The sequence below is a fragment of the Candoia aspera genome, chromosome 9 (genome assembly GCF_035149785.1).
Source record: "Candoia aspera isolate rCanAsp1 chromosome 9, rCanAsp1.hap2, whole genome shotgun sequence".
Taxonomy (NCBI): domain Eukaryota; kingdom Metazoa; phylum Chordata; class Lepidosauria; order Squamata; family Boidae; genus Candoia; species Candoia aspera.
The window spans coordinates 22,738,236-22,765,511 of NC_086161.1; the positions used below are offsets into that span (position 1 = coordinate 22,738,236).

Sequence of the window (27,276 nt, forward strand, 5' to 3'; positions counted from 1 at the left end):
TTCCTTCCTTCCGTCCTTCCTTCCTTCCTTCCGTCCTTCCTTCCTTCCTTCCTCCCTCCCTCCCTCCCTCCCTTCCTTCCTTCCTTCCTTCCTTCCTTCCTTCCTTCCTTCTTCCTTCCTTCCTTCCTTCCGTCCTTCCTTCCTTCCTTCCTTCCTTCCTTCCGTCCTTCCTTCCGTCCTTCCTTCCTTCCTTCCTTCCTTCCTTCCTTCCCCCCATCTATTGTTCAATATAAAATATGAATAAATATGAACTGAAGAACTTTGTTGTGCCATCTCCAGTTCCATGTTTAGGTCATATCTTTTGAGTTCCTGAAGTGGGTGCCATTAAAAACCAATATCAAGTTGTTATTTAATGTCAAGAAAAGACAAGAAAAAGATTAAGATGCTCATGTGAGAGATTTATTCAGGTTCCTCGATGAGAATCCAAGAGATGAGAATCCAAGCTTAGGAACAGCGCTTCGATGGGTCATCAAGACTATAGAGTTCATATTCACAGGTTTCTGTATTAGCCACTGATTTGCATCCTTCTTTTTCTGCAATATCAGGAAATCTTGAAAGGAAAAACAAAGGGAGATGGAGGAGAAGGAGGAGGAGGAAGAAGAAGAGGTTGTGGTCAGTCATAGTTGACCTTAATTGGCAAAGGCCTTCTAAAGTCCCCTAAGACCATCTTCCACCTTAGAACTTGCACAAAACTATTGCAACTTCCTGGGAGAACAGCTGCTTCGCCCAAGGCTTTGCTAGAGTCCGGAAACCCAGTTCTTGGACCCTACCTCTGCATGGAGAAATCTCAAGGTTGAGACACCCAGGACATGGCTTTTGGATGCCCCTGTGTTGGGCTGCAAAAAGCCTAACAAGCTTGTTGCAGACATGCAAATCTGCCCAGAAGGATGAACAAAAGGTTCAAAAGATTTATTTAGCTGCCCATCTTATACTGAACTCTGGGCAGCTCCCAGCCCACAGGTGAAACAGCATCATAGTAGAATTAACATATACATATATCTATTGAAACCACAAATGGTTAAAAACTTGGCGCCAGGATAAACCTTTACAGCCAGTCCACCGCAAAAATGTTCATCGATCTCACCCCATCCCATCGCTTGGGGGAAAAGCCCAGTCTTAAGTGCCTTTCGGAAGCCTAGGAGGGTGGGGGCCTGCGAACCTCAGGGGGACGGGTGTTCCACAGGGCGGGGGCTGCCACGGAAAAGGCCCGCTTCCTAGATCCCAGAAGATGGCAATGTTTAAGGGAAGGGACTAGGAGCGTGCCCACCCTCCTGATCTGGTAGGATGGGCAGATGCGGTCCTGCAGATAACCTGGTCCCGTGCCATATGGGGCTTTAAAGGTGAGAACCAGCACCTTGAATTGCTCCCAGAAGGAATCCGGGAGCTAGGGCAGCTCCTGGAACAGAGGAGTAACACAGTTAAACCTAGGGGCACCCATCACTGCGCACACTGCCATATTCTGGACCAGTTGTAGCTTCTGGGTGGTCTTCAAGGGCAGCCCCATGTAGAGCATGTTGCAGTCATCCAAACAGGAAGGGACCAAGGCATGAGTGACTGTGAGCAGGGCCTCCCAGTCCAGGAAGGGGCACAACTGGCACACCAGACAAATCTGTGCAAAGGCCCCCCAGGCACAGCTGCCTCCTGCTCCTTGAGCAGGAGCTGTGAGTCTGTGAGGACCCCCAAATTGTGCACCAGCTCAGTCTGGGGGAGCGCCACCCTGTCCAGAGTCAAAGTTGAAATATCACCTGGGCCTCGGGGGCCAAACCCAGAGCTGCTCTGCCATGCCAGGATTGAGTCAAAGCCGGTTCCTCCCCATCCAGACCCTCACAGCCTCCAGTCACTCGGCCAGCACTGCCACAGCATCACCTGCCCCGCCAGGGGTGGAGATGTATAGCTGGCTATCATCATCATTGCACCCCATACCAATGGATGACCTTCCCCAGTGGTTTCATGTAGATGTTGAAAAGGAGAGGTGAAAGGCTGGAGGCCTGAGGCACCCCACACGGCAGGGGCCTCGGGCTCAACCACTCCCCCCACAACACGGACTAGAACCAGCTGCAGAGGAAGGAGGAGAACCATTGCCACACAGTGCCTCCCACTCCCAGCCCCTAAAGCCAGTCCAGAGGATACCAAGGTCGATGGTGTAGAAGGCCACTGGGAGGTCCAGCAGGGCCAGAATGGTTGCACCACCCCTGTCCAGAGCCCCCCAAAGGTCATTGACAATGCAACCAATGCCAGTTCAGTGCTGTGCCCCAGCCTGAACCCAGCCTGAAAAGGTCCAGATAATCCACTTCATCCAGGGCCCTCTGTAGCTGTGTGCCAACCACCCGCTCAACAGCCTTCCCTAAAAAAGGGAAGGTTGGAGACTGGACGACAGTTGTCTAACGCTGTTCGGTCCAAGGATGGCCTCTTGAGAAGGGGGCGCAGGAATGCCCCTTCAAGGCAGGCAGTACCAGCCCCTCCCATATTGCCAAATGTAAGTCCCCATACAGGCTCCTGCCCTTCCATGGTCGGTCTGGCTTTTTGTCTTACATAGACGGTTCATCTATGTCTATGTATCCATGGATTCTCAATAGATGCTTCTGGCTTAACATGGCCAAATTGATATATCCAGTGTGTGCCTGGAACCGTTTCCTACCTCTCACAGCAGAACCTCCCAGCTCTATGGCACTCACATCTCAAGCAATAAGCTGTATTCCAGGTGGATAGAATGAGATGTGTTGTATTATCATGCGGATCAGTGCATGTATTTGGCCTCACCTCTTGACCTGTGAAAAAAGAATCCCGTTGAACCTGCAGCTGCACCCAAATACCAAACCCCACTGAGAAACCAGCTCCACACTTGGAGGCTGCTATGAGAACTCCACCGTTGGACAAATGTGACAAGGATATAAATTCTCTGCATTTGGTGCATACCATTTATTATACTTATTTGTTAGATTTGCAAGGACCCTGATTATCAATTGTTTTCTGGCCCAGGTAGGAGACTGTTGATGGAAACCTGGGTGGTAGAAATTAAGCAAGCCACATTTCTCCTGGCATTGCTAGACTTTGGCAAGCAGTACAATAATTATTTGCTCAGAGGGATAAGGAGCTTCATTACCATCTCTAACCTCCAGTTGATGCTCTTTAAACCAGCAAGCTCTTTCACATGTAGCCAGTGTGAAAGAGAAGATCATCAGGCTGAAGAAGACTCTCTGAGAAAGGAGCACAAGAAAAAAATAAGTGGCCAGAGAACTTAGTAGCTGAGTTGTTTGAGAAACTGGCTGTCCAAAGTCTTTCCAATGTTCTGTTTCATAATGTGCTGCAACGTTCATGAACTTTGGAAAAAGTCCTCTAGGGTACGTTTGCCAACCTGTGAGTGTGTGCATTCGGATCTCCTGCCCACAACAGCGTCAACCCGGAGCACCCCCCTCCCCTTTCTGGGCCAGCAGCACACAATCCAGGGTGCCTGAGTATCCCGGCCGCTGGTTCACCCTCCTAGTAATGCTCCTCCATTGCTTGCTTTTCATGCGTTTCCCCCTCCAGAAGGAAGGCTCTGCAGTGGCAAAGCTGGACTGAGCCCAGCACAGAGGGAGGGAGGGCCTCGCCCTCCCATCTCTTTCTGCCCCTTTTTCATGCCCTCTCCCCACAATGATGCTTTGGGGGGACAATCCTGACTCTGCACTGCTGAGTTGAAATATCCCCCATACACAAGAGGTGTGTTTGTGCTTTGGGGTATCTGCTGTTAATTGTACTAAATAGCTGGAAATTAAGCTCTGCACAAGTCCTTGCCCAAAAATCACACCAGCAAAGCATGGATTTACACTCATCCCACAGACACTGAAGGGCAGTGAACTGGTTTTGCAGATAGTTCCTTTTGTGCTGCTCTCTTCTGGGGTTCTAAAGACGCATCTGATGGCATTTCTTCTTCATTTATTTAGGTATTTCCAGCTTTATTTTATCAAAATAATGTACAGAATGCTCCTCTTATTATTTGCCCCACAGCCACCGTGTCCGGCTCATTCCTCCAGCCGTTCTCTTGTGACGCCCGAGTCAGATCCGGCTCTTTTCGCAACGGGAGAGCAAAGAACTTTACTTACCATCCTGGCTTTGGGGAATGTCCAGAAACTCTTGGTCAGGAGGAGTGACTTCTGTGACCAGGAGTAGCCCTTCTCTCTGAGGTCGGCAGGACATCTGCTCCTCCAATTTATACAGATGTCCAAGAAGGCAATGTAAGAACCGAGACCGCCCCTTGAGCACTTTCCAAAAAATTTTCTGGGTGAACATTCTGCTAAATTAGCCACTGCCAGAAGGAAAACATTTGCTTCACAAATAGCTGGTGTTTGTTTGGTAGATGTGATAAACGAAAAGTATTTCATCAGTTTCAGAAGAATGTGGTAAGAGAAAATCTAAATTATGGCCAGATCGAAAATCTTCAGAGGAATGGGAGAGTTTCAAGCAGCCAGAGGTGCGGCCTCCTCCCCACCTTCCCACAAGATGCCCCCTGCCCATCTCGGGTCCTCAGGAGTGGAGGACACCCGGCAATTGGCCGTCCTACTCTGCGAAGTGGGACTTACGGTAAAGTCCTCTCTTTCTGTGGCTTCCCCTGCATGCTCTTGGGCTGTAAGCTATGATCGAGGGTGCCTTTGTCCTGCACTGGTCCAACACGCTGGCTCTGTGGCTCTGCGGGAGGGAGCCACACATTGCCCATCCCTCTCCTGTAAGGGGTCTTTCTGTGAGGGAGGCAAAGAGCTGCTTCGCTCCGACTCTTGGTCTTTGCCAGAACAAGATTCCCACCTTCCAGGAACACCGAGTTAGCGTCCTCCAAGGCGGTTGGTTATTGGCCCAGAGCAGTAGAAGATTCCCTGAAAGGGAGAAAAGAAAAGTGAGTCTTCTGGAGTGGAAATCTGGGAAAGAGAGTTCACAGCTTTCAGAATGCAGAGAGGAAATCGGAGTCTGTGGAGAAGCGGAAGGAGAATTTTCCCTTTGGTTTTTTTTTTGTTTTCCCCTGAAGTCTGAAGGGGCAGCTTGAAAAAAGGACCCAGGATGGAGGTCAGGATCCAAGGTCCTGGGAGGCTGCAGCTGGCAGAGCCCTGAGTGAGGGACACTGTGAGTGATGCTGGAGAGGTGAGAGCCACTGTTCATCTAACAACTCCAGATCAAGGCAATGATACCTGGAGGGTTCTTCCAAACCTCCACAATGAAAAGTCCATGTTTCCCAAAAATGTATCTCTATAGACATCTGTGAACAAATTACTTGAGGGAACAATAGGATCTGAAATGGGGGGGGGGGGAACCCTGCACCCACCATCTTGCTGATTTTGACCCACCCCTCTGTGGACACTGATGTACACCCATGATGTACATTTCCCACATCAGGAGAGCAGTGGTTGTTTAACTTGCTGGCTGCATTTTCGCATTCCTCTGATCTGTGACGTAGAGTTGTGCTGTGCTGGCAATCTGCTAAATATGGAAGTCCACTGGCAAATATCAAATCCCCAAGGCTGCTCTGATTTTAATTTACTTTTTCCTGTATGAAGAGAGTGAATATCTTTGGTGATTTGGGTTGGGAGCATTAGGTGGGGATTAAGGTGTTGGACTTGGACAGGGGAGACCCCGTTTCTAAGATGAAACCAGGACACCATCTTTCAGCAAATAGTAGATAATATGTGCAGGATAGTTTCACAGCAGCTCCCTCCCAAACAGAAACGCACGTCAGCGCCATGGCATGTGAAATGTTACGATGTCAACTGTACATCGAAACAGTGAACATGACATACTGCCCCCCAAAAGAAAGAAAACACTAAGCAGCAGGCTTCAAAGGGTAAGCCAAGTGGAAACAGTGAATTAAATCAGGAGCATTAACGTGGCGAGCAGACACCTATTCAGGATGAGGAAAGTGTTTCCATTGGACCAGACCCTGGAGGGTGCCTCGAAGCTTGCAAGAATCAACGACCTCCTTGACCTCAAAGTGCTGTTGGCCGTCAATCATGATCAGAGCAGGAGGAGGAGGTTGGGGATGCCAGCGGGAGGAGTGATGGACAGGCTTGAGCAAGCTGCAATGGAAAACAGGGTGCAAGCATTTCAAATTGTGAGGCAGGTCCAATTTAACAGTAACTGGATTGATAAGACCAACAATAGGGAAAGGACCAATGAACTTGGGAGCAAGTTTTTTAGAGGGTTGTGGTGACTTGATAGATTTGGTAGATAGATACACCAGATCCCCAATCTTGAAGTCGTGTTGCAAGGAACGATGCTTATCGGCTTGAAACTTGTAAGCAGCCTGGGCATCAGCCAAAGCCTGTTGAATCACCGGCCAGGAATCAGCCAGCTTAACAGCCCAGTCAGAGGCAGAACATGTTTGGGAAGGGGGTTGTGGCAGTTCAGGGATGGGAACAAAGTCGTGACCAGAAACCATACAAAAAGGGGTTTTCCCGGTACTTTGATGGACAGCATTGTTGTAAGCCACTTCAGCAAAAGGCAGTAACTCCACCCAATCATCCTGATGGTAGTTAATATACGCTCTAAGAAATTGTTCAAGGGTGGAGTTTAAAATCTCAGTAGATCCGTCAGTCTCCGGATGGGAAGTGGTGGACAGCGCTTGTTTGGTGCCAATCAATTTTAAAAATGATTTCCAAAACTGGGAAGTAAACTGTGTCCCGTGGTCACTGACCAAATGGGAGGGGCTACCGTGGAGATGGTAGATGTGGATGAGAAATAGGCGTGCCAATTGCAGGGCGGACAGGATGGATGCACATGGAATGAAATGTGCCTGTTTGGAAAAAAAATCTTTTACAACCCAAATGACAGTTTTCTTCTGACTGGGAGGAAGATCTACAATAAAATCCATAGAAATCTTGTCCCAGGGACGGGACGGGCTGGCCACTGGCTGTAGAAGCCCCCGTGGTTTCCCCCCCTTACGTTTTGACATTGCACAAACAGGACAGGAAGCCACATAGTCTTTTACATCACGTCTCAAGGCGGGCCACCAGAATTGACGACGAACCAAATGTAATGTTTTGACAAAACCAAAATGCCCAGCAGGTTTATCATCATGGGAACGCTGTAAAATGTCAGCTCTTAAAGTTTCGGGTACATAAAGGCGGTGTTGCACCCATGCCAGACCATTTTCAAAAGGAACAGTGTCTTTATTAGCTAGCAACCAAGTGTCAGATTTCAGCACCTGGAGAAAGTCTTTCTGTAACTGGCAAGGAACTTGCACTTTCCGCTTCCCAGACTGGGCTGCGGGCGGGGTTGCCTGCGCATGGGTCTGGCTCCGAGTGACAGCAACTAAGCCCAGTTGTGGTTCGGTGAGAACAGTCCCAACCACCTCTGCCAGTGGGCAAGGTCCTGAGGTAAATGTGACAAAGCATCGGCCAGAAAGTTTTTCTTTCCTGGAATAAATTTTAACTGGAAGTTAAAGCGACTGAAAAACTGAGCCCAGCGAATTTGTTTAGGGCTGAGATGCCGGGGCTTGCAGAGGGCTTCCAAATTCCTGTGATCGGTCCAAACGTCGAAAGGGCATTTAGCGCCTTCCAGGAGGTGATGCCAGGCTTCCAAAGTGGCTTTTACAGCAATCGCCTCCTTTTCCCAAATATGCCACCAGCATTTGGTTTCAGAAATTTTTCTGGACAGATAAGCGCAGGGCTTTAAGTGATTTTCAGAATCTCTCTGTAACAATATAGCCCCAACTGAGGAGTCAGAAGCATCGACTTGGACCACAAAGGGGCGTTCAGGATCGGGGTGCTGTAGAATATGCTCAGCAGTGAAGAGGTTTTTTAACTTCTCAAATGCTGCCTGGCATTCAGGCGTCCAATTCAGCACTGCCCCAGGGTTTTTTACTTTGTGTGTCTCCCCTAAGCCCTTGGTACAGGGTAAATCAGTGAGGGGCAAAGCAATCTCAGTGAAGCCCTGGATAAATTGATGGTAGTAATTAATGAACCCGAGGAAACTTTGCAATTGCCTCCGGGTGCGGGGATGTTCCCAACTTAAAATCGCCTGAATTTTTGCAGGGTCCATTTCAATGCCCTTGTCAGACATCTATAGCCCAGATAGTCAAGTTGGGTTTTGTGAAACTCACATTTGGAAAGTTTGGCATAGAGTTTGGCATCTCTAAGCTTGCTTAACACCTGTTTGAGGAGGCGTTCATGTTCCTCCTCGGTTTCAGTGTAAATGAGAACATCGTCTAAATAAACCAGGACCCCTTTAAACAAGTGATCATGTAATACTTCATTAATCAATTGCATGAAGACTCCGGGTGCCCCTGCCAACCCAAAAGGGAGGACTTTGTACTGAAATGAACCCAGTGGGCAATTAAAAGCGGTTTTCCACTCATCTCCAGCTCATATGCGGATGCGGAAATAGGCTTCACGAAGGTCGAGCTTGGAGAAAATCTTGCCCTAGACAAGTGAGCTAACATGTCCTTCATGAGCGGGAGAGGGTACTTGTTGCAAATTGAGACAGAATTTAACCCTCGATAGTCCGTACAGAGTCAAAGCGTGCCATCTTTCTTCTCCCAGAATAGCACAGGGGCCCCAACTGGGGAATTTGCAGGTTCAATAAACCCGCTTGACAGGTTTTTGTCAATAAAGTCCCATAATGCCTCAAGCTCCTTCTGAGTCATTGGATAAATTTTTGGCTTGGGCAATTGAGCATTGGGAACCAACTCTATTGCACAGTCAGTTTTCCAATGGGGGGGGGTAGCTGATCTGCTTCCATTTCCCCCAAAACGTCTGCAAAGTCTTGGTATCAATCGGGCAAGCCTTCTAGATGTACCAAGTTAGGGCACGGCATGGCGATTGCAGCCCTTCCAACCCCCGCACGTGAAGCTCTCTCCGCTGTAGGAGCTTGGTAAAAGCCATCTTTAAAAGTCACAGTTCTGTGTTCCCAGTTTATATATGGGCTTCGATAGGTCAACCAGGGGATCCCCAGAATTACCAAGGGATTGCCAACAGGTGCTACTACGAATTTTAAAGTCTCACGGTGGCTGCCCATTTGCATTGCGACAGTTCCAGTGAAATGGGTTGCTGCCCCCCCCCCCACCATTGAACCATCCAACTGTGTGAAGATCAAAGGCTGCTGGAGGGGGAAGCTAGGCAGGTCCAAAGCAGCAACCAGATCAGGGTGAATTAGACACCTGGAACACCCAGAGTCAACTAAAGCCCAGACCTCTGTAGTTTTTGTGCGGGAGCCCAATTTCACTTTTACTGCTAAAGTGGGACAGTCAGCACTCACCATAGCATCCTCGCGTCCATCCTCCTCCACCTGCCTGCAGGCGCTTTTCATGGCAGGTGGCTGGCATTTCCTGCCGGCTCCTTAGAGTCATCTTCAGCCTCTCCTGAGAAGTAGAATACTTCCTCAGCGCCCACTGCGCCCTTGGCTGCTGTCATCCGCCACGGGGGGGGGGGGCGATTTGGCCGGCAGCTTGCCCGCTCGATCTCCAGCCTTGGCTTTTGAGCAATCAGCTGCTCGATGCCCTTCCTTTCCGCATCAGAGACACTGACCCCTCGCATACCGCCAATCTCTCTCCTCTTCCCAGGCTCTATAGCCTGGCCGGGGAGCAGTTGCAGCACTTCGGGGTCCCCTCATGGAGGCTGGTGATTTTTCAGGTCATCTGGTTTGCATGAAGGTATGCTGGGCATGCTCAGCCTTGCTGGCCAGACAGATCCATTCATACAATGACTCTGGGTCGTCCCTACACAACGCCCACCACAGGACGTCCCTGTTGAGTCCCTCTTTAAATCGTTCTATTAAGGTTGACTGAGACCAGTCGGGGATTTTCCCAGCTAAAGCCTTAAACTCCAGGGTGTAATCAGCTACAGACAGTTGGCCCTGGGTAAGATCCTTCAGCGCCTTCTTAGCTGTTGCCTTGGCCAGAGGATCCTCAAAATACAGCTTTAACGCCCACATGAAGTCCTCGAAATACTCAAGTTCAGGGGAGTCAGCCTCACTTAATTGAACATACCAGTCAGCCGCTCGACCCTTCAAGTTGGTGGCAATGGCAGTGATCTTAGCCTCTTCGGAAGGGAAGTATGCTCCAAACTGCCTCATGTAACTTTTAGCATTGGTTAGAAAGAAAGATAACTTGGTTAGATCCCCATCAAACCTGACAGAAAAGTCTCTCACCCCCACTCCGGTTGGAGTGGAATCAGCGGCTGCTTGAGTGTTTGGGCCCCAGGTTATGGTAGTTGTCGCTCTGCGGGGTGGGGACACTGGTGGTCGAGCCCTGCAGGGTGGAGATCATCCTGGAGCGGTCTCCGGCCCTGCTCCGCCGGCGGTCTGGGTGGGAGGATGGGGGATGGTTGCATGAAGCTGGGACCTCCGTCGTGCCTCCCCTGCCCCCCCCCCATGACAGAGGCAGGTTTCTTAACATGTACTCCATTGATTCTATTTTGGCCTCCACCACTCTTAGCCTTTCAGGGGGTTGAGATTCCTCCCTCCCTCGCGTGTTAGGCTGTCTCTCTGTTGATACCATGGTAGATTCTACGTCTGGGGTCAGTGGAAACCGATACTTCCAGGACGCCTGGGACGTCTCTGGCTGGGGTTCTCCCATTTCATCCCAGGTGATCAACTCTGTGGGCGATTCACTGGGTGCCAGTTGCTCTGGTTCTCCCCCATCATCAGATTCCTCCACCTCAGGGCTGGAACTCGATTTCTGCCGGAAATCTGAAGGTTCTGGGGTGAGGCTCAGTTCTCCGCTCTTGACCGTCGACTCGGGCATCAAGCTAGCCGGCTCCTCAAGTCCCCCAGTCGTGAGCTTGGACTCGGCCATCGTTAACTATTTTCCCTCACAAGAAACTGATCTTGGTGGGAGCTAACGGTACAACTTTGGTGATTCTCAGCTTTATGTAATGAATGCCTATTCTAAAACACTATCGGACTCATGAGCAGGAATTCAAAGATATCTGATTTATTAAAGAATAGTATGCAGGATCACAAAGAAACCTGAGAATGATGAAAGTGCACCAAATGCAAACTAAAAACCCTTGGTGCAAATGAGATCCCTCCCCCTGTAGGATCTTCCCAAGTTCACAATCCCAGCTGCTCCTAATGTACAGTGTACATTGAAACAGTGAACATGACAGATAGAGATTGGCAGCAGGACAGCAAGGATAATGCTGGCAGAGTTTCCTGCCCCAAAAGGAAGGTAGGGGGTGCTAGGGAAAATCTGTCTGATCGCTAGCTTCCACAGCCTACTAATGTGAAGAGCTTGACTCTGTTGCATTCACACAACATGCTTGACCTGGATAGTGAATTAATCCATTTTGTGGATTTGCATAGTATGTTGAATATAATGTAAAGTGGATTTGATCAACATCCAATGTGCAAAAACACTCTGGTTAATACTGATCAAGCCAAAGAGATGCGAATGTGGCATCTGGTTTGCACTGAGCTGGTTTTTAATATCCCGGATCACACCCTCCTTCCTTCCTTCCTTCCTTCCTTCCTTCCTTCCTTCCTTCCTTCCTCCCTCCCTCCCTCCCTCCCTCCCTCCCTTCCTTCCTTCCTTCCTTCCTTCTTCCTTCCTTCCGTCCTTCCTTCCTTCCTTCCGTCCTTCCTTCCTTCCTTCCTCCCTCCCTCCCTCCCTCCCTTCCTTCCTTCCTTCCTTCCTTCCTTCCTTCCTTCTTCCTTCCTTCCTTCCTTCCGTCCTTCCTTCCTTCCTTCCTTCCTTCCTTCCGTCCTTCCTTCCGTCCTTCCTTCCTTCCTTCCTTCCTTCCTTCCTTCCCCCCATCTATTGTTCAATATAAAATATGAATAAATATGAACTGAAGAACTTTGTTGTGCCATCTCCAGTTCCATGTTTAGGTCATATCTTTTGAGTTCCTGAAGTGGGTGCCATTAAAAACCAATATCAAGTTGTTATTTAATGTCAAGAAAAGACAAGAAAAAGATTAAGATGCTCATGTGAGAGATTTATTCAGGTTCCTCGATGAGAATCCAAGAGATGAGAATCCAAGCTTAGGAACAGCGCTTCGATGGGTCATCAAGACTATAGAGTTCATATTCACAGGTTTCTGTATTAGCCACTGATTTGCATCCTTCTTTTTCTGCAATATCAGGAAATCTTGAAAGGAAAAACAAAGGGAGAGGGAGGAGAAGGAGGAGGAGGAAGAAGAAGAGGTTGTGGTCAGTCATAGTTGACCTTAATTGGCAAAGGCCTTCTAAAGTCCCCTAAGACCATCTTCCACCTTAGAACTTGCACAAAACTATTGCAACTTCCTGGGAGAACAGCTGCTTCGCCCAAGGCTTTGCTAGAGTCCGGAAACCCAGTTCTTGGACCCTACCTCTGCATGGAGAAATCTCAAGGTTGAGACACCCAGGACATGGCTTTTGGATGCCCCTGTGTTGGGCTGCAAAAAGCCTAACAAGCTTGTTGCAGACATGCAAATCTGCCCAGAAGGATGAACAAAAGGTTCAAAAGATTTATTTAGCTGCCCATCTTATACTGAACTCTGGGCAGCTCCCAGCCCACAGGTGAAACAGCATCATAGTAGAATTAACATATACATATATCTATTGAAACCACAAATGGTTAAAAACTTGGCGCCAGGATAAACCTTTACAGCCAGTCCACCGCAAAGATGTTCATCGATCTCACCCCATCCCATCGCTTGGGGGAAAAGCCCAGTCTTAAGTGCCTTTCGGAAGCCTAGGAGGGTGGGGGCCTGCGAACCTCAGGGGGACGGGTGTTCCACAGGGCGGGGGCTGCCACGGAAAAGGCCCGCTTCCTAGATCCCAGAAGATGGCAATGTTTAAGGGAAGGGACTAGGAGCGTGCCCACCCTCCTGATCTGGTAGGATGGGCAGATGCGGTCCTGCAGATAACCTGGTCCCGTGCCATATGGGGCTTTAAAGGTGAGAACCAGCACCTTGAATTGCTCCCAGAAGGAATCCGGGAGCTAGGGCAGCTCCTGGAACAGAGGAGTAACACAGTTAAACCTAGGGGCACCCATCACTGCGCACACTGCCATATTCTGGACCAGTTGTAGCTTCTGGGTGGTCTTCAAGGGCAGCCCCATGTAGAGCATGTTGCAGTCATCCAAACAGGAAGGGACCAAGGCATGAGTGACTGTGAGCAGGGCCTCCCAGTCCAGGAAGGGGCACAACTGGCACACCAGACAAATCTGTGCAAAGGCCCCCCAGGCACAGCTGCCTCCTGCTCCTTGAGCAGGAGCTGTGAGTCTGTGAGGACCCCCAAATTGTGCACCAGCTCAGTCTGGGGGAGCGCCACCCTGTCCAGAGTCAAAGTTGAAATATCACCTGGGCCTCGGGGGCCAAACCCAGAGCTGCTCTGCCATGCCAGGATTGAGTCAAAGCCGGTTCCTCCCCATCCAGACCCTCACAGCCTCCAGTCACTCGGCCAGCACTGCCACAGCATCACCTGCCCCGCCAGGGGTGGAGATGTATAGCTGGCTATCATCATCATTGCACCCCATACCAATGGATGACCTTCCCCAGTGGTTTCATGTAGATGTTGAAAAGGAGAGGTGAAAGGCTGGAGGCCTGAGGCACCCCACACGGCAGGGGCCTCGGGCTCAACCACTCCCCCCACAACACGGACTAGAACCAGCTGCAGAGGAAGGAGGAGAACCATTGCCACACAGTGCCTCCCACTCCCAGCCCCTAAAGCCAGTCCAGAGGATACCAAGGTCGATGGTGTAGAAGGCCACTGGGAGGTCCAGCAGGGCCAGAATGGTTGCACCACCCCTGTCCAGAGCCCCCCAAAGGTCATTGACAATGCAACCAATGCCAGTTCAGTGCTGTGCCCCAGCCTGAACCCAGCCTGAAAAGGTCCAGATAATCCACTTCATCCAGGGCCCTCTGTAGCTGTGTGCCAACCACCCGCTCAACAGCCTTCCCTAAAAAAAGGGAAGGTTGGAGACTGGACGACAGTTGTCTAACGCTGTTCAGTCCAAGGATGGCCTCTTGAGAAGGGGGCGCAGGAATGCCCCTTCAAGGCAGGCGGTACCAGCCCCTCCCATATCGCCAAATGTAAGTCCCCATACAGGCTCCTGCCCTTCCATGGTCGGTCTGGCTTTTTGTCTTACATAGACGGTTCATCTATGTCTATGTATCCATGGATTCTCAATAGATGCTTCTGGCTTAACATGGCCAAATTGATATATCCAGTGTGTGCCTGGAACCGTTTCCTACCTCTCACAGCAGATCCTCCCAGCTCTACGGCACTCACATCTCAAGCAATAAGCTGTATTCCAGGTGGATAGAATGAGATGTGTTGTATTATCATGCGGATCAGTGCATGTATTTGGCCTCACCTCTTGACCTGTGAAAAAAGAATCCCGTTGAACCTGCAGCTGCACCCAAATACCAAACCCCACTGAGAAACCAGCTGCACACTTGGAGGCTGCTATGAGAACTCCACCGTTGGACAAATGTGACAAGGATATAAATTCTCTGCATTTGGTGCATACCATTTATTATACTTATTTGTTAGATTTGCAAGGACCCCGATTATCAATTGTTTTCTGGCCCAGGTAGGAGACTGTTGATGGAAACCTGGGTGGTAGAAATTAAGCAAGCCACATTTCTCCTGGCATTGCTAGACTTTGGCAAGCAGTACAATAATTATTTGCTCAGAGGGATAAGGAGCTTCATTACCATCTCTAACCTCCAGTTGATGCTCTTTAAACCAGCAAGCTCTTTCACATGTAGCCAACGTGAAAGAGAAGATCATCAGGCTGAAGAAGACTCTCTGAGAAAGGAGCACAAGAAAAAAATAAGTGGCCAGAGAACTTAGTAGCTGAGTTGTTTGAGAAACTGGCTGTCCAAAGTCTTTCCAATGTTCTGTTTCATAATGTGCTGCAACGTTCATGAACTTTGGAAAAAGCCCTCTAGGGTACGTTTGCCAACTTGTGAGTGTGTGCATTCGGATCTCCTGCCCACAACAGCGTCAACCCAGAGCACCCCCCCCCCTTTCTGGGCCAGCAGCACACAATCCAGGGTGCCTGAGTATCCCGGCCGCTGGTTCACCCTCCTAGTAATGCTCCTCCATTGCTTGCTTTTCATGCGTTTCCCCCTCCAGAAGGAAGGCTCTGCAGTGGCAAAGCTGGACTGAGCCCAGCACAGAGGGAGGGAGGGCCTCGCCCTCCCATCTCTTTCTGCCCCTTTTTCATGCCCTCTCCCCACAATGATGCTTTGGGGGGACAATCCTGACTCTGCACTGCTGAGTTGAAATATCCCCCATACACAAGAGGTGTGTTTGTGCTTTGGGGTATCTGCTGTTAATTGTACTAAATAGCTGGAAATTAAGCTCTGCACAAGTCCTTGCCCAAAAATCACACCAGCAAAGCATGGATTTACACTCATCCCACAGACACTGAAGGGCAGTGAACTGGTTTTGCAGATAGTTCCTTTTCTGCTGCTCTCTTCTGGGGTTCTAAAGACGCATCTGATGGCATTTCTTCTTCATTTATTTAGGTATTTCCAGCTTTATTTTATCAAAATAATGTACAGAATGCTCCTCTTATTATTTGCCCCACAGCCACCGTGTCCGGCTCATTCCTCCAGCCGTTCTCTTGTGACGCCCGAGTCAGATCCGGCTCTTTTCGCAACGGGAGAGCAAAGAACTTTACTTACCATCCTGGCTTTGGGGAATGTCCAGAAACTCTTGGTCAGGAGGAGTGACTTCTGTGACCAGGAGTAGCCCTTCTCTCTGAGGTCGGCAGGACATCTGCTCCTCCAATTTATACAGATGTCCAAGAAGGCAATGTAAGAACCGAGACCGCCCCTTGAGCACTTTCCAAAAAATTTTCTGGGTGAACATTCTGCTAAATTAGCCACTGCCAGAAGGAAAACATTTGCTTCACAAATAGCTGGTGTTTGTTTGGTAGATGTGATAAACGAAAAGTATTTCATCAGTTTCAGAAGAATGTGGTAAGAGAAAATCTAAATTATGGCCAGATCGAAAATCTTCAGAGGAATGGGAGAGTTTCAAGCAGCCAGAGGTGCGGCCTCCTCCCCACCTTCCCACAAGATGCCCCCTGCCCATCTCGGGTCCTCAGGAGTGGAGGCCACCCGGCAATTGGCCGTCCTACTCTGCGAAGTGGGACTTACGGTAAAGTCCTCTCTTTCTGTGGCTTCCCCTGCATGCTCTTGGGCTGTAAGCTATGATCGAGGGTGCCTTTGTCCTGCACTGGTCCAACACGCTGGCTCTGTGGCTCTGCGGGAGGGAGCCACACATTGCCCATCCCTCTCCTGTAAGGGGTCTTTCTGTGAGGGAGGCAAAGAGCTGCTTCGCTCCGACTCTTGGTCTTTGCCAGAACAAGATTCCCACCTTCCAGGAACACCGAGTTAGCGTCCTCCAAGGCGGTTGGTTATTGGCCCAGAGCAGTAGAAGATTCCCTGAAAGGGAGAAAAGAAAAGTGAGTCTTCTGGAGTGGAAATCTGGGAAAGAGAGTTCACAGCTTTCAGAATGCAGAGAGGAAATCGGAGTCTGTGGAGAAGCGGAAGGAGAATTTTCCCTTTGGTTTTTTTTTTGTTTTCCCCTGAAGTCTGAAGGGGCAGCTTGAAAAAAGGACCCAGGATGGAGGTCAGGATCCAAGGTCCTGGGAGGCTGCAGCTGGCAGAGCCCTGAGTGAGGGACACTGTGAGTGATGCTGGAGAGGTGAGAGCCACTGTTCATCTAACAACTCCAGATCAAGGCAATGATACCTGGAGGGTTCTTCCAAACCTCCACAATGAAAAGTCCATGTTTCCCAAAAATGTATCTCTATAGACATCTGTGAACAAATTACTTGAGGGAACAATAGGATCTGAAATGGGGGGGGGGAACCCTGCACCCACCATCTTGCTGATTTTGACCCACCCCTCTGTGGACACTGATGTACACCCATGATGTACATTTCCCACATCAGGAGAGCAGTGGTTGTTTAACTTGCTGGCTGCATTTTCGCATTCCTCTGATCTGTGACGTAGAGTTGTGCTGTGCTGGCAATCTGCTAAATATGGAAGTCCACTGGCAAATATCAAATCCCCAAGGCTGCTCTGATTTTAATTTACTTTTTCCTGTATGAAGAGAGTGAATATCTTTGGTGATTTGGGTTGGGAGCATTAGGTGGGGATTAAGGTGTTGGACTTGGACAGGGGAGACCCCGTTTCTAAGATGAAACCAGGACACCATCTTTCAGCAAATAGTAGATAATATGTGCAGGATAGTTTCACAGCAGCTCCCTCCCAAACAGAAACGCACGTCAGCGCCATGGCATGTGAAATGTTACGATGTCAACTGTACATCGAAACAGTGAACATGACATACTGCCCCCCAAAAGAAAGAAAACACTAAGCAGCAGGCTTCAAAGGGTAAGCCAAGTGGAAACAGCGAATTAAATCAGGAGCATTAACGTGGCGAGCAGACACCTATTCAGGATGAGGAAAGTGTTTCCATTGGACCAGACCCTGGAGGGTGCCTCGAAGCTTGCAAGAATCAACGACCTCCTTGACCTCAAAGTGCTGTTGGCCGTCAATCATGATCAGAGCAGGAGGAGGAGGTTGGGGATGCCAGCGGGAGGAGTGATGGACAGGCTTGAGCAAGCTGCAATGGAAAACAGGGTGCAAGCATTTCAAATTGTGAGGCAGGTCCAATTTAACAGTAACTGGATTGATAAGACCAACAATAGGGAAAGGACCAATGAACTTGGGAGCAAGTTTTTTAGAGGGTTGTGGTGACTTGATAGATTTGGTAGATAGATACACCAGATCCCCAATCTTGAAGTCGTGTTGCAAGGAACGATGCTTATCGGCTTGAAACTTGTAAGCAGCCTGGGCATCAGCCAAAGCCTGTTGAATCACTGGCCAGGAATCAGCCAGCTTAACAGCCCAGTCAGAGGCAGAACATGTTTGGGAAGGGGGTTGTGGCAGTTCAGGGATGGGAACAAAGTCGTGACCAGAAACCATACAAAAAGGGGTTTTCCCGGTACTTTGATGGACAGCATTGTTGTAAGCCACTTCAGCAAAAGGCAGTAACTCCACCCAATCATCCTGATGGTAGTTAATATACGCTCTAAGAAATTGTTCAAGGGTGGAGTTTAAAATCTCAGTAGATCCGTCAGTCTCCGGATGGGAAGTGGTGGACAGCGCTTGTTTGGTGCCAATCAATTTTAAAAATGATTTCCAAAACTGGGAAGTAAACTGTGTCCCGTGGTCACTGACCAAATGGGAGGGGCTACCGTGGAGATGGTAGATGTGGATGAGAAATAGGCGTGCCAATTGCAGGGCGGACAGGATGGATGCACATGGAATGAAATGTGCCTGTTTGGAAAAAAAATCTTTTACAACCCAAATGACAGTTTTCTTCTGACTGGGAGGAAGATCTACAATAAAATCCATAGAAATCTTGTCCCAGGGACGGGACGGGCTGGCCACTGGCTGTAGAAGCCCCCGTGGTTTCCCCCCCTTACGTTTTGACATTGCACAAACAGGACAGGAAGCCACATAGTCTTTTACATCACGTCTCAAGGCGGGCCACCAGAATTGACGACGAACCAAATGTAATGTTTTGACAAAACCAAAATGCCCAGCAGGTTTATCATCATGGGAACGCTGTAAAATGTCAGCTCTTAAAGTTTCGGGTACATAAAGGCGGTGTTGCACCCATGCCAGACCATTTTCAAAAGGAACAGTGTCTTTATTAGCTAGCAACCAAGTGTCAGATTTCAGCACCTGGAGAAAGTCTTTCTGTAACTGGCAAGGAACTTGCACTTTCCGCTTCCCAGACTGGGCTGCGGGCGGGGTTGCCTGCGCATGGGTCTGGCTCCGAGTGACAGCAACTAAGCCCAGTTGTGGTTCGGTGAGAACAGTCCCAACCACCTCTGCCAGTGGGCAAGGTCCTGAGGTAAATGTGACAAAGCATCGGCCAGAAAGTTTTTCTTTCCTGGAATAAATTTTAACTGGAAGTTAAAGCGACTGAAAAACTGAGCCCAGCGAATTTGTTTAGGGCTGAGATGCCGGGGCTTGCAGAGGGCTTCCAAATTCCTGTGATCGGTCCAAACGTCGAAAGGGCATTTAGCGCCTTCCAGGAGGTGACGCCAGGCTTCCAAAGTGGCTTTTACAGCAATCGCCTCCTTTTCCCAAACATGCCACCAGCATTTGGTTTCAGAAATTTTTCTGGACAGATAAGCGCAGGGCTTTAAGTGATTTTCAGAATCTCTCTGTAACAATATAGCCCCAACTGAGGAGTCAGAAACATCGACTTGGACCACAAAGGGGCGTTCAGGATCGGGGTGCTGTAGAATATGCTCAGCAGTGAAGAGGTTTTTTAACTTCTCAAATGCTGCCTGGCACTCAGGCGTCCAATTCAGCACTGCCCCAGGGTTTTTTACTTTGTGTGTCTCCCCTAAGCTCTTGGTACAGGGTAAATCAGTGAGGGGCAAAGCAATCTCAGTGAAGCCCTGGATAAATTGATGGTAGTAATTAATGAACCCAAGGAAACTTTGCAATTGCCTCCGGGTGCGGGGATGTTCCCAACTTAAAATCGCCTGAATTTTTGCAGGGTCCATTTCAATGCCCTTGTCAGACACTCTATAGCCCAGATAGTCAAGTTGGGTTTTGTGAAACTCACATTTGGAAAGTTTGGCATAGAGTTTGGCATCTCTAAGCTTGCTTAACACCTGTTTGAGGAGGCGTTCATGTTCCTCCTCGGTTTCAGTGTAAATGAGAACATCGTCTAAATAAACCAGGACCCCTTTAAACAAATGATCATGTAATACTTCATTAATCAATTGCATGAAGACTCCGGGTGCCCCTGCCAACCCAAAAGGGAGGACTTTGTACTGAAATGAACCCAGTGGGCAATTAAAAGCGGTTTTCCACTCATCTCCAGCTCATATGCGGATGCGGAAATAGGCTTCACGAAGATCGAGCTTGGAGAAAATCTTGCCCTAGACAAGTGAGCTAACATGTCCTTCATGAGCGGGAGAGGGTACTTGTTGCAAATTGAGACAGAATTTAACCCTCGATAGTCCGTACAGAGTCAAAGCGTGCCATCTTTCTTCTCCCAGAATAGCACAGGGGCCCCAACTGGGGAATTTGCAGGTTCAATAAACCCGCTTGACAGGTTTTTGTCAATAAAGTCCCATAATGCCTCAAGCTCCTTCTGAGTCATTGGATAAATTTTTGGCTTGGGCAATTGAGCATTGGGAACCAACTCTATTGCACAGTCAGTTTTCCAATGGGGGGGGGGGGTAGCTGATCTGCTTCCATTTCCCCCAAAACGTCTGCAAAGTCTTGGTATCAATCGGGCAAGCCTTCTAGATGTACCAAGTTAGGGCACAGCATGGCGATTGCAGCCCTTCCAACCCCCGCACGTGAAGCTCTCTCCGCTGTAGGAGCTTGGTAAAAGCCATCTTTAAAAGTCACAGTTCTGTGTTCCCAGTTTATATATGGGCTTCGATAGGTCAACCAGGGGATCCCCAGAATTACCAAGGGATTGCCAACAGGTGCTACTACGAATTTTAAAGTCTCACGGTGGCTGCCCATTTGCATTGCGACAGTTCCAGTGAAATGGGTTGCTGCCCCCCCCCCACCATTGAACCATCCAACTGTGTGAAGATCAAAGGCTGCTGGAGGGGGAAGCTAGGCAGGTCCAAAGCAGCAACCAGATCAGGGTGAATTAGACACCTGGAACACCCAGAGTCAACTAAAGCCCAGACCTCTGTAGTTTTTGTGCGGGAGCCCAATTTCACTTTTACTGCTAAAGTGGGACAGTCAGCACTCACCATAGCATCCTCGCGTCCATCCTCCTCCACCTGCCCGCAGGCGCTTTTCATGGCAGGTGGCTGGCATTTCCTGCCGGCTCCTTAGAGTCATCTTCAGCCTCTCCTGAGAAGTAGAATACTTCCTCAGCATCCACTGCGCCCTTGGCTGCTGTCATCCGCCACGGGGGGGGGGGGGGCGATTTGGCCGGCAGCTTGCCCGCTCGATCTCCAGCCTTGGCTTTTGAGCAATCAGCTGCTCGATGCCCTTCCTTTCCGCATCGGAGACACTGACCCCTCGCATAGCGCCAATCTCTCTCCTCTTCCCAGGCTCTATAGCCTGGCCGGGGAGCAGTTGCAGCACTTCGGGGTCCCCTCATGGAGGCTGGTGATTTTTCAGGTCATCTGGTTTGCATGAAGGTATGCTGGGCATGCTCAGCCTTGCTGGCCAGACAGATCCATTCATACAATGACTCTGGGTCGTCCCTACACAACGCCCACCACAGGACGTCCCTGTTGAGTCCCTCTTTAAATCGTTCTATTAAGGTTGACTGAGACCAGTCGGGGATTTTCCCAGCTAAAGCCTTAAACTCCAGGGTGTAATCAGCTACAGACAGTTGGCCCTGGGTAAGATCCTTCAGCGCCTTCTTAGCTGTTGCCTTGGCCAGAGGATCCTCAAAATACAGCTTTAACGCCCACATGAAGTCCTCGAAATACTCAAGTTCAGGGGAGTCAGCCTCACTTAATTGAACATACCAGTCAGCCGCTCGACCCTTCAAGTTGGTGGCAATGGCAGTGATCTTAGCCTCTTCGGAAGGGAAGTATGCTCCAAACTGCCTCATGTAACTTTTAGCATTGGTTAGAAAGAAAGATAACTTGGTTAGATCCCCATCAAACCTGACAGAAAAGTCTCTCACCCCCACTCCGGTTGGAGTGGAATCAGCGGCTGCTTGAGTGTTTGGGCCCCAGGTTATGGTAGTTGTCGCTCTGCGGGGTGGGGACACTGGTGGTCGAGCCCTGCAGGGTGGAGATCATCCTGGAGCGGTCTCCGGCCCTGCTCCGCCGGCGGTCTGGGTGGGAGGATGGGGGATGGTTGCATGAAGCTGGGACCTCCGTCGTGCCTCCCCTGCCCCCCCCCCCATGACAGAGGCAGGTTTCTTAACATGTACTCCATTGATTCTATTTTGGCCTCCACCACTCTTAGCCTTTCAGGGGGTTGAGATTCCTCCCTCCCTCGCGTGTTAGGCTGTCTCTCTGTTGATACCATGGTAGATTCTACGTCTGGGGTCAGTGGAAACCGATACTTCCAGGACGCCTGGGACGTCTCTGGCTGGGGTTCTCCCATTTCATCCCAGGTGATCAACTCTGTGGGCGATTCACTGGGTGCCAGTTGCTCTGGTTCTCCCCCATCATCAGATTCCTCCACTTCAGGGCTGGAACTCGATTTCTGCCGGAAATCTGAAGGTTCTGGGGTGAGGCTCAGTTCTCTGCTCTTGACCGTCGACTCGGGCATCAAGCTAGCCGGCTCCTCAAGTCCCCCAGTCGTGAGCTTGGACTCGGCCATCGTTAGCTATTTTCCCTCACAAGAAACTGATCTTGGTGGGAGCTAACGGTACAACTTTGGTGATTCTCAGCTTTATGTAATGAATGCCTATTCTAAAACACTATCAGACTCATGAGCAGGAATTCAGAGACATCTGATTTATTAAAGAATAATATGCAGGATCACAAAGAAACCTGAGCATGATGAAAGTGCGCCAAATGCAAACTAAAAACCCTTGGTGCAAATGAGATCCCTCCCCCTGTAGGATCTTCCCAAGTTCACAATCCCAGCTGCTCCTAATGTACAGTGTACATTGAAACAGTGAACATGACAGATAGAGATTGGCAGCAGGACAGCAAGGATAATGCTGGCAGAGTTTTCTGCCGCAAAAGGAAGGTAGGGGGTGCTAGGGAAAATCTGTCTGATCGCTAGCTTCCACAGCCTACTAATGTGAAGAGCTTGACTCTGTTGCATTCACACAACATGCTTGACCTGGATAGTGAATTAATCCATTTTGTGGATTTGCATAGTATGTTGAAGATAATGTAAAGTGGATTTGATCAACATCCAATGTGCAAAAACACTCTGGTTAATACTGATCAAGCCAAAGAGATGCGAATGTGGCATCTGGTTTGCACTGAGCTGGTTTTTAATATCCCGGATCACACCCTCCTTCCTTCCTTCCTTCCTTCCTCCCTTCCTTCCTTCCTTCCTCCCTTCCTTCCTTCCTTCCTTCCTTCCTTCCTTCCTTCCTTCCTCCCTCCCTCCCTCCCTTCCTTCCTTCCTTCCTTCTTCCTTCCTTCCTTCCTTCCTTCCTTCCTTCCTTCCTTCCTCCCTCGCTTCCTTCCTTCCTTCCTTCCTTCCTTCCTTCCCCCCATCTATTGTTCAAAATAAAATATGAATAAATATGAACTGAAGAACTTTGTTGTGCCATCTCCAGTTCCAATATTATCATGTTCAGAGCATACACTTTGAGTTCCTGAAGTGGGTGCCATTAAAAACCAATATCAAGTTGTTATTTAATGTCAAGAAAAGACAAGAAAAAGATTAAGATGCTCATGTGAGAGATTTATTCAGGTTCCTCGATGAGAATCCAAGAGATGAGAATCCAAGCTTAGGAACAGCGCTTCGATGGGTCATCAAGACTATAGAGTTCATATTCACAGGTTTCTGTATTAGCCACTGATTTGCATCCTTCTTTTTCTGCAATACCAGTAAATCTTGAAAGGAAAAACAAAGGGAGAGGGAGGAGAAGGAGGAGGAGGAAGAAGAAGAGGTTGTGGTCAGTCATAGTTGACCTTAATTGGCAAAGGCCTTCTAAAGTCCCCTAAGACCATCTTCCACCTTAGAACTTGCACAAAACTATTGCAACTTCCTGGGAGAACAGCTGCTTCGCCCAAGGCTTTGCTAGAGTCCAGAAACCCAGTTCTTGGACCCTACCTCTGCATGGAGAAATCTCAAGGTTGAGACACCCAGGACATGGCTTTTGGATGCCCCTGTGTTGGGCTGCAAAAAGCCTAACAAGCTTGTTGCAGACATGCAAATCTGCCCAGAAGGATGAACAAAAGGTTCAAAAGATTTATTTAGCTGCCCATCTTATACTGAACTCTGGGCAGCTCCCAGCCCACAGGTGAAACAGCATCATAGTAGAATTAACATATACATATATCTATTGAAACCACAAATGGTTAAAAACTTGGCGCCAGGATAAACCTTTACAGCCAGTCCACCGCAAAAATGTTCATCGATCTCACCCCATCCCATCGCTTGGGGGAAAAGCCCAGTCTTAAGTGCCTTTCGGAAGCCTAGGAGGGTGGGGGCCTGCAAACCTCAGGTGGACGGGTGTTCCACAGGGCGGGGGCTGCCACGGAAAAGGCCCGCTTCCTAGATCCCAGAAGATGGCAATGTTTAAGGGAAGGGACTAGGAGCGTGCCCACCCTCCTGATCTGGTAGGATGGGCAGATGCGGTCCTGCAGATAACCTGGTCCCGTGCCATATGGGGCTTTAAAGGTGAGAACCAGCACCTTGAATTGCTCCCAGAAGGAATTCGGGAGCTAGGGCAGCTCCTGGAACAGAGGAGTAACACAGTTAAACCTAGGGGCACCCATCACTGCGCACACTGCCATATTCTGGACCAGTTGTAGCTTCTGGGTGGTCTTCAAGGGCAGCCCCATGTAGAGCATGTTGCAGTCATCCAAACAGGAAGGGACCAAGGCATGAGTGACTGTGAGCAGGGCCTCCCAGTCCAGGAAGGGGCACAACTGGCACACCAGACAAATCTGTGCAAAGGCCCCCCAGGCACAGCTGCCTCCTGCTCCTTGAGCAGGAGCTGTGAGTCTGTGAGGACCCCCAAATTGTGCACCAGCTCAGTCTGGGGGAGCGCCACCCTGTCCAGAGTCAAAGTTGAAATATCACCTGGGCCTCGGGGGCCAAACCCAGAGCTGCTCTGCCATGCCAGGATTGAGTCAAAGCCGGTTCCTCCCCATCCAGACCCTCACAGCCTCCAGTCACTCGGCCAGCACTGCCACAGCATCACCTGCCCCGCCAGGGGTGGAGATGTATAGCTGGCTATCATCATCATTGCACCCCATACCAATGGATGACCTTCCCCAGTGGTTTCATGTAGATGTTGAAAAGGAGAGGTGAAAGGCTGGAGGCCTGAGGCACCCCACACGGCAGGGGCCTCAGGCTCAACCACTCCCACCACAACACGGACTAGAACCAGCTGCAGAGGAAGGAGGAGAACCATTGCCACACAGTGCCTCCCACTCCCAGCCCCTAAAGCCAGTCCAGAGGATACCAAGGTCGATGGTGTAGAAGGCCACTGGGAGGTCCAGCAGGGCCAGAATGGTTGCACCACCCCTGTCCAGAGCCCCCCAAAGGTCATTGACAATGCAACCAATGCCAGTTCAGTGCTGTGCCCCAGCCTGAACCCAGCCTGAAAAGGTCCAGATAATCCACTTCATCCAGGGCCCTCTGTAGCTGTGTGCCAACCACCCGCTCAACAGCCTTCCCTAAAAAAGGGAAGGTTGGAGACTGGACGACAGTTGTCTAACGCTGTTCGGTCCAAGGATGGCCTCTTGAGAAGGGGGCGCAGGAATGCCCCTTCAAGGCAGGCAGTACCAGCCCCTCCCATATCGCCAAATGTAAGTCCCCATACAGGCTCCTGCCCTTCCATGGTCGGTCTGGCTTTTTGTCTTACATAGACGGTTCATCTATGTCTATGTATCCATGGATTCTCAATAGATGCTTCTGGCTTAACATGGCCAAATTGATATATCCAGTGTGTGCCTGGAACCGTTTCCTACCTCTCACAGCAGAACCTCCCAGCTCTATGGCACTCACATCTCAAGCAATAAGCTGTAGTCCAGGTGGATAGAATGAGATGTGTTGTATTATCATGCGGATCAGTGCATGTATTTGGCCTCACCTCTTGACCTGTGAAAAAAGAATCCCGTTGAACCTGCAGCTGCACCCAAATACCAAACCCCACTGAGAAACCAGCTCCACACTTGGAGGCTGCTATGAGAACTCCACCGTTGGACAAATGTGACAAGGATATAAATTCTCTGCATTTGGTGCATACCATTTATTATACTTATTTGTTAGATTTGCAAGGACCCTGATTATCAATTGTTTTCTGGCCCAGGTAGGAGACTGTTGATGGAAACCTGGGTGGTAGAAATTAAGCAAGCCACATTTCTCCTGGCATTGCTAGACTTTGGCAAGCAGTACAATAATTATTTGCTCAGAGGGATAAGGAGCTTCATTACCATCTCTAACCTCCAGTTGATGCTCTTTAAACCAGCAAGCTCTTTCACATGTAGCCAGCGTGAAAGAGAAGATCATCAGGCTGAAGAAGACTCTCTGAGAAAGGAGCACAAGAAAAAAATAAGTGGCCAGAGAACTTAGTAGCTGAGTTGTTTGAGAAACTGGCTGTCCAAAGTCTTTCCAATGTTCTGTTTCATAATGTGCTGCAACGTTCATGAACTTTGGAAAAAGTCCTCTAGGGTACGTTTGCCAACCTGTGAGTGTGTGCATTCGGATCTCCTGCCCACAACAGCGTCAACCCAGAGCACCCCCCCCCTTTCTGGGCCAGCAGCACACAATCCAGGGTGCCTGAGTATCCCGGCCGCTGGTTCACCCTCCTAGTAATGCTCCTCCATTGCTTGCTTTTCATGCGTTTCCCCCTCCAGAAGGAAGGCTCTGCAGTGGCAAAGCTGGACTGAGCCCAGCACAGAGGGAGGGAGGGCCTCGCCCTCCCATCTCTTTCTGCCCCTTTTTCATGCCCTCTCCCCACAATGATGCTTTGGGGGGACAATCCTGACTCTGCACTGCTGAGTTGAAATATCCCCCATACACAAGAGGTGTGTTTGTGCTTTGGGGTATCTGCTGTTAATTGTACTAAATAGCTGGAAATTAAGCTCTGCACAAGTCCTTGCCCAAAAATCACACCAGCAAAGCATGGATTTACACTCATCCCACAGACACTGAAGGGCAGTGAACTGGTTTTGCAGATAGTTCCTTTTCTGCTGCTCTCTTCTGGGGTTCTAAAGACGCATCTGATGGCATTTCTTCTTCATTTATTTAGGTATTTCCAGCTTTATTTTATCAAAATAATGTACAGAATGCTCCTCTTATTATTTGCCCCACAGCCACCGTGTCCGGCTCATTCCTCCAGCCGTTCTCTTGTGACGCCCGAGTCAGATCCGGCTCTTTTCGCAACGGGAGAGCAAAGAACTTTACTTACCATCCTGGCTTTGGGGAATGTCCAGAAACTCTTGGTCAGGAGGAGTGACTTCTGTGACCAGGAGTAGCCCTTCTCTCTGAGGTCGGCAGGACATCTGCTCCTCCAATTTATACAGATGTCCAAGAAGGCAATGTAAGAACCGAGACCGCCCCTTGAGCACTTTCCAAAAAATTTTCTGGGTGAACATTCTGCTAAATTAGCCACTGCCAGAAGGAAAACATTTGCTTCACAAATAGCTGGTGTTTGTTTGGTAGATGTGATAAACGAAAAGTATTTCATCAGTTTCAGAAGAAT

At 49.4% G+C, this 27,276-nt stretch overlaps 3 protein-coding genes across 3 annotated transcripts; all 3 read right to left on the bottom strand.

Annotated features, from left to right (window-relative positions):
• Positions 1 to 377: 377 nt before the first annotated feature.
• On the bottom strand, positions 378 to 4,376 carry LOC134502770 (small serum protein 2-like). Its single transcript, XM_063311250.1, has 4 exons — positions 4,083 to 4,376; positions 3,104 to 3,197; positions 2,639 to 2,768; positions 378 to 550 (listed from the first exon to the last, which is right to left on the bottom strand). Exons 1-4 carry the CDS (start codon positions 4,359 to 4,361, stop codon positions 445 to 447), a joined length of 609 nt encoding a protein of 202 aa, XP_063167320.1. The 5' UTR covers positions 4,362 to 4,376; the 3' UTR covers positions 378 to 444.
• Positions 4,377 to 11,873: 7,497 nt separating this feature from the next.
• Positions 11,874 to 15,872, bottom strand: LOC134502768 (small serum protein 2-like). The gene is made up of 4 exons (XM_063311248.1): positions 15,579 to 15,872; positions 14,601 to 14,694; positions 14,136 to 14,265; positions 11,874 to 12,046 (listed from the first exon to the last, which is right to left on the bottom strand). Exons 1-4 carry the CDS (start codon positions 15,855 to 15,857, stop codon positions 11,941 to 11,943), a joined length of 609 nt encoding a protein of 202 aa, XP_063167318.1. The 5' UTR covers positions 15,858 to 15,872; the 3' UTR covers positions 11,874 to 11,940.
• Positions 15,873 to 23,279: 7,407 nt separating this feature from the next.
• Positions 23,280 to 27,276, bottom strand: LOC134502723 (small serum protein 2-like). The gene is made up of 4 exons (XM_063311195.1): positions 26,983 to 27,276; positions 26,006 to 26,099; positions 25,541 to 25,670; positions 23,280 to 23,452 (listed from the first exon to the last, which is right to left on the bottom strand). Exons 1-4 carry the CDS (start codon positions 27,259 to 27,261, stop codon positions 23,347 to 23,349), a joined length of 609 nt encoding a protein of 202 aa, XP_063167265.1. The 5' UTR covers positions 27,262 to 27,276; the 3' UTR covers positions 23,280 to 23,346.